Genomic DNA, 12,668 nt, shown 5'->3' on the forward strand with positions numbered 1-12,668 from the left:
CTCCCCTGTGGGGCTGGCTGGCCATGCGAGCAGGACTTCGGGGGCCTCGGCCCCCTCAGCCGCAGCTGGAGTCTGGAGGATTCCCTTCCCAAATGGATGCCTTCCTGAAAGCTCACGGCCGAGACTCGGAGCCTGCTGGGCACTGCACTTTACAAACAGCATCTTATGAACGATAAACACTTATCAAGGGCTTGCTGTTGCCGGTGGCCAAGATAGGGGTTTCACATTTAGTCATTCAACAACCCCGGGGCGGGGGCGGGGAGGCGGTAGGCACCATTATTATCCCCTTTTTACAATGAGGAGGCTAAGGCTCAGAGAGTTGAAGTGACTGGACCCATCTGAGCCCACGTTGCACTTGATCTTAGGCAAAAGGCCGAGGAGCGATAATCTGAGCCCACCTTGGGCACCAAGCCTGTGTGTTTTACCTGGGCACCTTCCTGCCTCCTGGCAAAGCCTGCCGCCTCCTGCATCTAGAGGACACAGGCTCCAGAAACCACGTCCCCCCTACGGAGGCACACCAGCCGACAAGCTGCCTCTGGCGCATCCCCCCCAGGGAGAGTGTGATTGAGCAGGTTATTTGGTTATTTTCTCTCAGAAGCACAGCTGTCTGCTCCAGGGGAGGGCAAGGGCTTAGAGGTTGCTGCTCCTGACCTTGAACAGTGCCCCGTTCAGCAGCAGGAGACAGAGTCAATCTGCAGTCTCTTTCTGCTGTCCCTGGTGCCTCCCTCTTCCTGGACTGATGGTGAGTAGCTGTGTGACCTTGGCAAAGGCACTTTACCTCTCTGAGCCTCAAGTCTTTGTTGGATGAAAGGTCAGCATCAGACACAGCACCCTCTCCCATCTCCAGAAGGCTTAGACCTCCTTTACGGCTTGATTTTTAACTCCTGCAAAGGACAGACAAGACAATCACATATTATATGTTTGCTTTTTAATTTCTCTTCACCATGCAATCTAAGCGTGCTTTAAAATGTCTGAAAAGAGACTGCTCTTTCAGAAAACTGAGTCTCTTTTTTCTCTACTGCCTGAAAATAAAGATGATTTATTTAAGAACTGGAGGCTTCCCAGCTAGAAAAGACCTTAAAAATGTACCTAGTGGGGGTGCCTGGGTGGCTCAGTGGGTTAAGCGTGCGACTTCAGCTCAGGTCATGATCTCACGATTCCTGGGTTCGAGCCCCACGTCCGGCTCTGTGCTGACTGCTCGGAGCCTGGAGCCTGCTTTGGCTTCTGCGTCTCCCTCTCTCGCTCTCTGCCCCTCCCCCACTCGAGCTCTGTGTCTCTCTCTCTCTCTCAAAGATGAATAAACATTAAAAAAAAAAAAAAAAAAGGTACTGAGTCTGGTTGACCCCAGACCTGGAGTCCGCTCAGAGAAGTGCGTGTCCCTCCTTCTCATGGGCTTCCCAGAGAGGACCCCCATGCAACACATTGGTTGTATGTTGCAAGGATTTCCGTACGCAGGCAGGAAGTACCTTCTGTTGTCGAAACTGAATCGCTTAGGCTTCACCGCCTCTGAGAAGCCTTCCGGGGCTGCCTTGAGATCCATCCTTCAGCCGCCCTGCGGGCGGTCCCAAAGTGGAGACTGCCTGCTGCAGACCGCCTTTCCATGGGGTTCCCACTCGGGCTCGGCCAGTAGGGGGGGCACCAGCGGGAGGCTGAGGGCAGGGAGAGAAGGATGTTGGGGGTTTATTCTTCCAGCACCCCTCCCCCGCCAGGGTGTGTGCTCCTCCAGGGCTCCCCAACCCCTTCCTCGCCCTCTCCCCTTGCCCTTCCCGACTTGGGTGGTGACGGTTTTGTGAGCTTGCTCATCCAAGGGCGCCTCAATGCCCTCTGAGCGTCCTTTTTATTTCCTTTTATGACCCTGACGGGCACGTAATGACCACCTCCCTCAGTCCCTCTCTGTCTACAGTCCTTCCGTGTGTACAGATCTTTATTTAATGTCCTTCTTCCTCTACTGGCAACTTCGCGCCCTGAGGACAGGGAGGTTGATGTTCTTGTGTATGGCTCTGTCCCAAGTGCCTAGAACGATCATGGCATGTGGTGGGCATTCAGAGAACTCTGGTCAAATGAATGAGTCTGTGCAGTGATCGATGCGGAACGGAAGCAGCCCTGCAGTCAGCATGTGCCCCTGAGGCCTGCTTCGCGGCCTGTGTCTGTGACTTCGGGGAGGGTAGTTGACAAGGAGCTTCTCGAAGGAATCTCTGCTCTGTGACAAGGCACCAAGTGCCCTTTGGGAGATCCGCTCTTGCTAGGCTGCAGCCGCCTCCTCTGTGAAGTGGGGGGTTTGGATTAGCCCTGTGGTTCTCAACCGGGGCGAGGGGACAGTTGTCCCCTCCCCCAAGGGGCACTTGGCAATGTCTGGAGCCATTTTTAGTTGTTGCGACTGGAGGGGAGCTACTGCTGGCATTTAGTGGGTAGAGAGGGGCTCAGGGTGAACCACCCCCCAACAGAGAATGGTCCCGACCCAGATGTCAGGGGTGCCCAAGGTGAGACTCTCCAGATCGGGGGTTCCCCAAGGCCTGTCTTCAGCCCCCCGATTCCTCTCCTGTGTTCAGTTCGTCTTTGTGCCCCCTGCAGGGTCTCCGTGCCCGAGACCTGGGCCAAGTTCAGTAACGACAACATCAGGCACTCACAGAACATGCGGGCCAACTCCATCCGGCTGCGGGAGGAGGCTGAGAACCTCTTGGAGACCTTGTCAGACCAGATGTGGAAGCAGTTTACTAACACCAACCTGGCCTTCAGCGCCCGCATCTCCGAGGTGACAGACGTGAAGAATAAGCTCCAGACACAGCTGGCTAAGGTAAGCGAGACGCCCCAGGGCCACCGTCCACGCTTCCGAATCCTCACCTCCTCCCGAGGGCGGCAGCAGCATCTGGCCAACCTGCCCTCCTGCCCCGTCCCACCGTCCCGGGTCGACCAACTTGTCCACCAGTAAAGGTGAGGGTCCCTGAGCGTCCCAGGGGCATTCAAGCATCTGGGATAAATCTTTTCCTTGTGACCCTGGTGATGAGCTTGGCCCGGCTGTCACCACAGCACCCAAGAAGCTGCCGACAGCCCCTGGGGTCCTTCACTCCATCTCGGGGCCTTGCAGCTGAACGTGACCGGTGAGAGTGGGTGCGGTTATCAGAGGCCCAGAAAATGGGCCCGAGCAAATCTCCGCCCACATCAGCATCTTTGCAAATGTAACCTTTTACCTCAAAGGCTTCCCCAGCGTCAGGGGTGAAGGGTCGGCTAATGTTGTTACTGTCTTCCTGCTTCCCCCGTACTGCCCTCTCCACTGCTCCTGTGCGAATGCAACAGGCCGCCCCTCACCTCTGGGGGGGGGGGGTCCTCCCTGCTTGGATTTTATGCTTCCTGCTGGCCGCTGGCTAGGAATGAAAGGAGGGGCCATGCAAACAATGCCCTGATCCCCCTGGCGCTTGCATTCTGGAAGAGAGCGGTGTGAAATGTGCACACAGGAAGGACTTAGGGATGACCGATCGCAGGGTGTGGTGGGGGGGAGGGCAGGGGACTAGCCTTGAACCTGCATTCATAAAATAGTTACAGCCACAAAGGTGTGTTGTATGTATATTTGGGGGGCAGTGAGGGGCCTGCAGGCAAGGTCCAATGGAAATTGCTGGGCGGTGTAAGCCCTCCGCATACACCACTCTATAGCTCCGGTAGCAGGTGACAGTTTCATCAAGAGCAGGTCACTAGGGAGTTAGGCAGCCAAGGATGTTGGGAAGATTATTCATTCCCAAGAGCGGCAGTGAGTGCAAAGGATGTGTGGAGGATGAACTTGGAGCACGGAGCAGGCTCGGGTCATACGGTCCTGGCAGGTCCTGGTGAGGGGTCCGGATTTTGCTCTGAGAACAGTAGCGAGCCTTCGAAGGGTTTTAAGCAAAAGGCACTGGGCTCCAATCTTATCCCCAGGTGGATCTCTTTCCTTCCTGGATGGAAAAAGGGCTGCAGAGGAGAAGAGTGCTCAAGGGGAAATGGTTAAGAGGCTCTGGAAGGCGTCTGGGGCAAGGGGATGGCTGCCTGTGCCAGGGTGGGAGCCTCAGACGGGTGGGGGAGGGGAGAGATGTGAGATACCTTCAGAAGACAGAGTTGGCGTCCATGCCTTCCCTCCCCCCTTTACTGGACATTTTTCTGTTAATCTTTCCAGAACAGGGTTGAGGAACTTTTTCTGTTAAGGGCCCGATTCTATTTTCAGCTCTGCAGACCGTACAGTTTCTGTCACAGACTCAGTTCTGTTCATGTAGATGGGCCACAGACAGTAGGTACACAAACGAGCACGGCCGCGTTCCAATAAAACTTTATTTACAAAACGAGGCAGCGGGCCGGATGTGGACCACTGGTTGTAGCTTGCTGACTACAAACGGCATTTTATGTAGTTTATCATCGCTCCTTCCAGCCCACAGTGTGGGGTTAGAAGCATGGAATGCCTGGGTGTGAATCCTAGCTTCACCATCTCTGCAATCCTGGACAGGTTCCTTAACCTCTCTGTGTCTCAGTTTCCTTCTCTAGAATAGAGATGATAATGGTTCTGACCTCCGAGCTGCCAGAAGGATTATATAAACCCGCTGAACCGGTGCTTGGAACATAGTAAGCGCTGTGTCGGTGGCCGTGATTTTCCTGTATTGGTTGGTTCACTTGTCTGTCTGCGTCTCTTCAGGGCATCGCCCCCGTTTCAGCAAGGGAGTCCCCCTGCTTAGTGTACCTCTCAGCACATAGTAGACACCCCTTCGATCTTTGTGTGATGAAGGAGAGGAACGTACGAGGTTGAATTTTCTGTTGTTTTTTTTAAAAAAAATGATCCGTGAATAATGCTTTTAATTTCAATTTTCTTTCCCTCTCCTTCCTTCCTCCCTCCCTCCCTTCTCCCTTCCTCCCTCCCTCCTTCCTTCCTTCCTTCCTTCTTCCTTCCTTCCTTCTCCCTTTCTCCTTCCTTCCTCCTTTCTCCCTTCTTTCCTTCCTTCCTCCCTCCCTCCTCCCTTCTCCCTTCCTCCCTTCCTTCCTTCCTTCCTTCGTCCCTTCTTTCTTCTCTCACTTCCTCCCTCCTTCCTTCCTTCCTCCCTCCCTCTCTCCCTCCCTCCTCCCTTCTCCCTTCCTCCCTTCCTTCCTTCCTTCATTCCTTCCTCCCTTTTTTCTTCTCTCACTTCCTCCCTCCTTCCTTCCTTCCTTCCTCCCTCCCTCCCTCTCTCCCTCCCTCCTCCCTCCTTCCTTCCTTCCTTCCTTCCTTCCTTCCTTCCTTCCTCCCTTCTTTCTTCCCTCACTTCCTCCCTCCTTCCTCCCTCCTCCCTTCTTCCTTCCTTCCTTCCTTCCTTCTTTCTCCTTCCTTCTTCCTTCCTTCCTTCCTTCCTTCCTTCTCCTTCCTTCTTCCTTCCTTCCTTCCTTCCTTCCTTCCTTCCTTCCTTCCTTCTTTCTCCTTCCTTCATCCTTCCTTCCTTCCTTCCTTCCTTCCTTCCTTCCTTCCTTCCTTCCTTCTTCCGGGAAGAACTGTCCTGTTATTGTGGTAAAACAAACATAACAAAAAATGTACAATTGTTTTAGTCTGTTCAGGCTGCTCTAACAAAAATACCATAGACTTAGAAACAACAGACATTTATCCCTCATGATCCTAAGCATCAGTATCAAGGCACTGGCCGATTCGTTGTCTGGTGGCGGGCCGGTTCTTGGGCCACAGACATCGTCTTCTCGTGGTGTCCCGGCAGAAGGGATTTTTGAGGCAGCTCTCGGAGGTCTCTCTAATCAGGGCACACCCATCCCATTCGTGAGCGTCCTGATGACCTAATCACTTCTCATAGACCCCCACGTCTTTTTACTGTCACGGTGGGGATTAGGTTTTGCCGTGAATTTTGGGAGACACAAACTGTTCAGTCCGTAACAATCATTATTACGTGTAGAGTTCACTCGTGCAAAGCTCCCGCTCATTGTTGTGCGACCACCACCACCGTCTGTCTCTGGAACGTTTTTGCATCTTCCCCAACTGAAAAGAACTCCCGTGTTTAATGAACTCCCTGCCCACGAGGCCACTCCCCCGTCCCCTGTGTCCCTGGCAGCTGCCATCCTACTTCCCGTCTGTTATGAATTGACCGCTCTGGGTATTTTGCACCTGTAGAATCATACACCCTTTGTTCTTTTGTGACGGGGTTATTTCACTGGGTACAGTGTCTCCGAGGTCCCTCCGTGCAGATCATGTCAGAATGTCCTTCTGTCATAAGGCTGGACAGTATCTCATCAGATGTGTACACCGTGGATCCATTTCTCCAGGGGGACCTGGGGATCGCTTCCACCTTTCGGTTATTGCACAAGCATTTTCTTTTAATGAGACATTTTTTATTGTGGGTCAAATGCCGCACGTTGGCATGTTTCGTGGCACAAAGTCTGAGGCCTGGAGGTGACGCGGGAAGCTCTTTTGGTTGGTTTCAGGGGCTGGTTTCTCACCCGTGAAACCGGGAACGAGAATTCCTCCTTGAGGACATTACTCAAAGTGGATTAAGGTGTGGAGTCTTGTGTGCAGTGCTTGGCGTGTGGTAAACATTCGATAGAAGCTGACTCAAAGTATTTATATTATCAATGGAGAAGGAAAACTATCTTTTGGGTGGAGGTGGGGAGCACAGCCTTTTCCCTAAATTTCTCCGGGCAAGTTTGGGATTATTACTAACAGTCTCATCCCTGCTGATCAGAGACTTTTTGCAATCATGTGGAATTTTATTAATAGTCGTTAAAAAAATTTTTTTTTATGTTTATTTACTTTTGAAAGAGAGAGCGAGTGCAAGCAGGGGAGGGCAGAGAGAGAGGGAGACACAGAATCCGAGGCAAGCTCCAGGCTCTGAGCAGTCAGCACACAGCCCAATGTGGGCTTGAACCCACATACTGTGAGATCATGACCTGAGCCAAAACCAAGAGGCAGACGCTTAACCAACTGAGCTTCTCGGGCGCCCCTGAGGGTGCTCCCTTTAAAGTTATAACTGTTCTGGGGTACCTGGGCAGCTCAATTGGTTAAGCGTCTGCCTCTTGGTTTTGACTCAGGTCGTGATCTCACAGTTCGTGGGTTCAAGCCCCGTGTTGGCTCTTCGCTGACAGCTCAGAACCTGCTTGGGATATTCTCTCTCTCTCTCTCTCTCTCTCTCTCTCTCTCTCTCTCTCTCCCCCCCCCCCCACCCCTTACGTGCTTGCTCACTCTCTCAAATAAACTTAAAAAAACAAAGTTTTAACTGTTCATTGTTGAGCTCAGCCTGATTCCTTTTGGCAAGAAGCATTTCCGGAGAATTCTAGGGCCCCATCCGTACCTGTGCTACAGAGCAAGTATTTGCCCAAGTGGTCCTAGGAATCCACTTAGAACGGCCAGGTCTACACAGTTCCCCATGCAGACTTTGAGTCCAACAGGGGTTTAGAAGACAGCCTTAGCAGTGTACCATGATCCTAGGGTTCCGTCCTCAAGGCCACAGCCCAGCCCTTGTAACTCATTCTGGGCCCCGTCCTTGAATTTCCCCCTTGCACTTTCGGGCCTGTGATGTGCCTCAGTCCTGTTGACCTCTGCTAGGAGAGAGGCTGGTGACTTCTCCGGGCTGAAGCAGTTGATGGCCTGGGAACAGGCTGCTGCTGTTGAGAGCTGGGGCCCCCGGGGGCTCCAGATCAGCATAAGTCCTCACCTGCATCCAGTGACGGAGTTGAACATGCCTCGTAGGAGGCGGACCCTCAATATGGGGGAAAGGCGCAGGGTTGGGGGAGGTATGGGGACACTGCCATAGAACAGTACTGATCCTGAAGTATGGGAGCCAGGCCCTGGCAGGGGAGGTGATGCTGTGTGTGTTACGAGCAAGAAAGTGATTCCTCCTTCCATCTTTTCTCAGTCCTTTAAGTGATCTCAAGAGGGAAGTCCTGATCGGATGCTAGAATGCCTTCTTCGCCTGTTTTAAACAGAGAGCGCCAGCCTCCGGCTGAGAACTTGGGGGCAGGCAGCAATGTCTGGCCAGTTTTTTTTTTAAGTGTATTTTATTTCTTTATTTTGAGAGAGAGAGAGAGCGAGAGAGCATGCATGCATTAGCTGGGTAGGGGCAGAGAGAGAGAATCCTAAGTAGGTTCCGCACTGTCCGCACAGAGCCCGATGTGGGGCTCGAACTCAAAAACCGTTCGATCATGACTTAAACTGAAATCAAGAGTCAGACGCTTAACTGACTGTGGCTCACACTGTGGCCGGTACCCCTGGCCAGTGTGAACAACATGGTTTTCCATGGTTTCGTCCATTTTTATGGTTACTTGCACTTACGGCAGATGATGCTGATTTTCCCCTGATGATAGTGATGTAAAATTTTATACTCGAATCAATGCATTTAAGTTTTTTTTTTTTTTTTTTTTTAACAATTGAGTTTATTTGAAGAAAGAATTGTTGTGTGACGAGTGGTGGGAGGGGGAAGGTGAAAACAGCAGTGTAGACCCCTGCGTGTCAAATATCTCTGCATGTACGCTAATGGTCGGTAGTACCCGGGGTATTTTGTTGAAAGGCAGATTCTGGCTGAGCAGGTCAGGGGCCTGAGGGTCTGTGGTTTGAACAGGCTGGGGCGGGCGGGGGACGAGGGTGTGAGTGCTGCCAGGAGGAAATAGCTGGACTGGAGGTGATAGAGCGAGTTGGCTTCAACAGACCTCTGGGTATGCAGCCGTCTCCTCCCCTTCTCTCCCTCCCTCTTCATCCTCCCTGTCCTCCTCCCTTCCAGACTCAATACTAGGGGGAACCAAACCCTTCTAAAAGGCAAACCTCGGCCCTCCAGTCTAATCAGATTTGCCCTGATGGCATCTGCTTTCCAAGCTTCCGAGCCGAGCCCTGTCAGCCCTCCCTTCACGGATGGGGCCTGCTTACCCCCTCCTGCGGGTCAGAGGCAAACGCCCTTCCTGGGGTTTCTGCCACCCCTCGGTGGGTCATGATTTTGACGAGTCAAAATCCCATTTTCCCATCTTGAGCGTTGGTGTGGTCGGAGCAAATGAGGACGCCAGGAGCTGGGGGACCAGGATAAGCCAGAAGCGCAGCCTCTGTCAGGCTGTCAAAGAGAGAAGTCGGATTTCTCGACTTACCGTGGACAGCTGTCTCCCTGCATGCGTGGTGGGCTTTCTTGTCATCAAGGGCAGCAAACAGGAGCAAGCTTCACCCTGAGGACTTCCACCCTGCTCCCTGCTGCACCTGGAGCCCTCCCATCTCCCTCTGTGGCTCCGGCTTCCAGATGCTTCCAGATGCTTCCAGATGCTTCCAGATGCTTCCAGATGCTTCCAGGTGCTTCCAGGTGCTTCCAGGTGCTTCCAGGCGCTCCATCCCAAACCTTGGAGACCACTTGGATGCCTCTCTTCCTCTCCCACCCCACGTCCGCTCCATCAGCAAATCCGGTTGGTTCTATTTTCAGAATCTCATTGCTTCTCTCTGCCCCCTCTGCCGCCACCCTGGCCCAGCCTCCACCATGTCTTGCCTGGATTACTGCTGTGGCCTCCCTGCTGCCCTGTTTGCCTTTGGTACTTTCCATGGACTAGCTGGCAGCTAGTTAAGAGGGCATTTGGTTTACCTTGAAAAAAAGTTCAACCGCTTTGGATTCTTCCGAAAACCTTGGGAGTTTGGCCCGAGAGTGCAGCCTCTGTCTGGATAGAAACTGCCAGTGTCCGTGGATCCCCATGTTCACCCTGAGCAGGCTGCTCTGCCCCACTGTGGTCCTGAGAACTTCTCAGCAGCCCCTCCCCTTTGCAACGTAGCGCCTCGCGAAATGCATGGCGCCCGGCACATCAAGTAAAGGCTGGCTGGGTGGTTTAAGTCCAAGGACAAACACTAGGAGTCTTGGGCCTGCTCTTCGGCCCCTCACATTTTTCTTTTAACAGCTTTATTTATCCCTGATGCGTAATTAGCCGCACATATTTCAAGCGTACAATGTGAGTGGTTTTGACAAATAAATGTCACGAGGCCATCACCTGAGTCAAGGTAGTCAATGTATGAAAGGCTTTCTTGTGCCTGTCATCTCTTCCCCACCCCCCACAACCACTGATCTGCTTTCTGTCAGTACAGACGAATTTGCATTTTGTAGACCACATTATAAAGGGACACCTACCCTGTACACTTTTTTTTTTTTTTAATTTGGCTTTTTCACTCAGCACAAGGGAGGGTCCTAGTTTACTCCTTATCGTTCAGCAGTTATCCGTTGACCTGTTGAAGGACGTGAAGTTGTTTCCAGTTCGGGCTGCAACCTATAAAGGTGCTACGGACGTTCATGTCCCTATGTTTTTACATACTCTGCTAGAGTTGTTTTTTGGCTTTTTTGCTTTCAGTATTTTGGTAGGGTCGCCTGGGCGGCTCAGTCGGCTAAGCGTCCGACTCTTTGTTTTTGGCTCTGGTTGTGATCTCGCGGTTCGTGAGTTCAAGTTCAGGTTCCATTGAAAAACAGGTAGCTCTAGCAACTCTGAGCTCAGGTTTCCACAGGGGAACAGCGGGCAGGACTTGCGTGGCCGCCACCTTTTCGGACAGGGCCCGGGCCCTGCAATTTTCCTGGTCCCCACCGCATCCCATCACTGCCCACTTCGCTCATCTGGGCCCCTCCCCGGGTTCCAGTAGGCTCGTGCATTGGCCTGTTTTGCTCAGTGCGTGGGAGGAAATGCCGGAGAGCAGATGAATAAAGCAGCCGGGCACGGAAAGAGTTTAACAGAATGCAGAGGGACTGTGAGTTTTAACCTTGAAAGCCTTTGCTTTCATTCTGGGGTGTCTGTGGAGTTTTGCTTTCCAAGGGGTCATTAACACCAGCAGAACACGCTTTCCCTGGGAGGCCGGGCCAGGGCAGGAAGGCACAGCGTCTGAGGGGTGAGGGCCTCACCCCTCTGCCAGCCCCTCTGTTTGTCCAAGGAGGTCTGGAACCCATTGTGGAGTGGGAAATACTTTGGTGGTTTGCAAGCAGCCGGATCCTGTCCAGCACGGGTACCCACAGCCAAGCTACTGACGGCTCTTTCTAAAACTGGCCCAGTTTAGAGGGCAGTCTGGTGTGGGGGGGGCAAGGGCCAGGCCTTGAACACCACTGCAGCTCGGTGAGAAAGTTCCCTTTGCGGGGTCTCTCCATCAGGCCTGCCGAGGGCATCAGGCCTTGGCGTGATACTGATTTGCCTTGACCGTCTTTCTATCTGACAGCCATCCAGTCTCGGGCAGGCTTTGAACCTTTAAAGGCAACAGAACTGAGTGAGACTTCGCTGCTTTTTTCCATTTTCTCTCTTGGTATGGTAGCCTCTGTTAATGGCCAGGGAGATTCGTTTTCCACTTGTGGCAATAAAATAAAGATCCCGTTTCAAGTAACGCTTGTCAAGGGAGTTGATTTGAAGAAAAATCGGAAATAATTGTGAAGATGGTATGTGGGTTGTGGCAGGTTAACTCCGGAGAAGCCTCGGGGCGGCATGCGGTAGGTCTCTGCCTGATGCTCTGCTTTGCCCCAGAAGGGATCCGAGGTCTCCTTGCTGTACCTGGGCCACGTGTGCCTGGGGACACTCAGCGTGAGGGGCACCCCCCCCCCCCGAGAGCTCAGGTATGGGCGGTTCTGAGGCCTGTGCCAAATGGCAGGGTGATGGTTGGGGGTGGGGGGACCGTATCACCCATTACCTGTCCGCACTGACACTGAACAAATGGGAGAGAAGCTGCTGGCATCAGGAAGACAGAGCAGAGGTCTGGAGCTGGGAAGGTGTCCAACAAACGCAGGAAGTTGGAGGGATGGGACAGGAGAGGTGGGGAGAGAATGGGACAGAACCAGCAAGGGTCCGTTGGGGGGAACCATACAAAGGAAGCTGTCTTGAGGTCACTCTGCGAGCGCCGCCAAGGCTCAGGGAAGCTATTCCTTCCCTCCTCCCACCGCCAGAGCTTTAGTTGGTGTCAGCCAATCACACGCTTCGACTGGAAGCCGGGGGTGGGGCAGTCGCTGGGATTGGTTTCTGCGGAGACAGGAAGCCTGTAAGAGGCAGCCTGGCCCAGGCAGAGAGCACCTAGCGGTTTCCTAATTTCTTCCAAGGTGTGACTTGTCCACTCTTGGGTCCTTGGCTGTTTGTCTGGTCGGGAGCCACCGCCCAGCCTCTTGTATGCTCCTAGCTGTTGCATCTGCTTGCCTTGTCCAGGTCCAGAATTTTCTTGCATCTCGACATCCTTCATCCCCCCCGTGTGTCAGCCCCACGGTGCAGTGTGGATGGCTGCGTTGAGTTCTGGCTCTAGCGCTTTCTGGCTAAATGGCCAAGGCCGGATTGCTTCACCACTCTGTGCCTCGGTTTCCCCATCTCTCGAATGGGAGCAGTAATGTTTGGCAGACGTTTGGGAGAAAAACAAAAAAACAAAAAACAGCTGTGTCGGTGACCGTATTGGTGCCCCGTGAGTATCAGCTGGAAAGATGGTAAAAAAAAAAACAAACAAACCATAGTCTGATCTCCAATCCGGAGGGAGGAACGGCATGGTGGCAGAAAGAACATGGCATCTGGAGTCAGAAGACCAGGGATGAATTTTGGTGCAGCTAAGGGATCTTGGGAAAGTAACTAACTCCTCTGAATCTCCGTGTCTCGATGTATGCGACAGGAGTAATCCTGCCAGCTGTGAGATCAGAGGGGAAGGGGCAGGTGAGCAGTTCTTGTGCTTGGCTGCACACTGGAACCACCCACATGCCTGGGTCTCACCTCTAGGGATTTTGATTTAAGTGGTT

The 12,668-nt window shown here is 53.0% G+C and overlaps 1 protein-coding gene across 1 annotated transcript in view; it reads left to right on the forward strand.

Annotated features, from left to right (window-relative positions):
- TEKT5 (tektin 5) overlaps window positions 1–12,668 on the forward strand; it is a 39,008-nt gene that overhangs the window by 10,518 nt on the left and 15,822 nt on the right. The window contains exon 5 of the mRNA XM_047087129.1: window positions 2,572–2,794. Within this exon, the coding sequence (XP_046943085.1) occupies window positions 2,572–2,794 (223 nt within the window). The remainder of the gene's footprint in view (window positions 1–2,571; window positions 2,795–12,668) is intronic.

The sequence above is a fragment of the Lynx rufus genome, unplaced genomic scaffold (genome assembly GCF_022079265.1).
Source record: "Lynx rufus isolate CCGP_SWC_20201006 ecotype Redwood Valley unplaced genomic scaffold, mLynRuf1.p SCAF_23, whole genome shotgun sequence".
Lineage (NCBI taxonomy): Eukaryota > Metazoa > Chordata > Mammalia > Carnivora > Felidae > Lynx > Lynx rufus.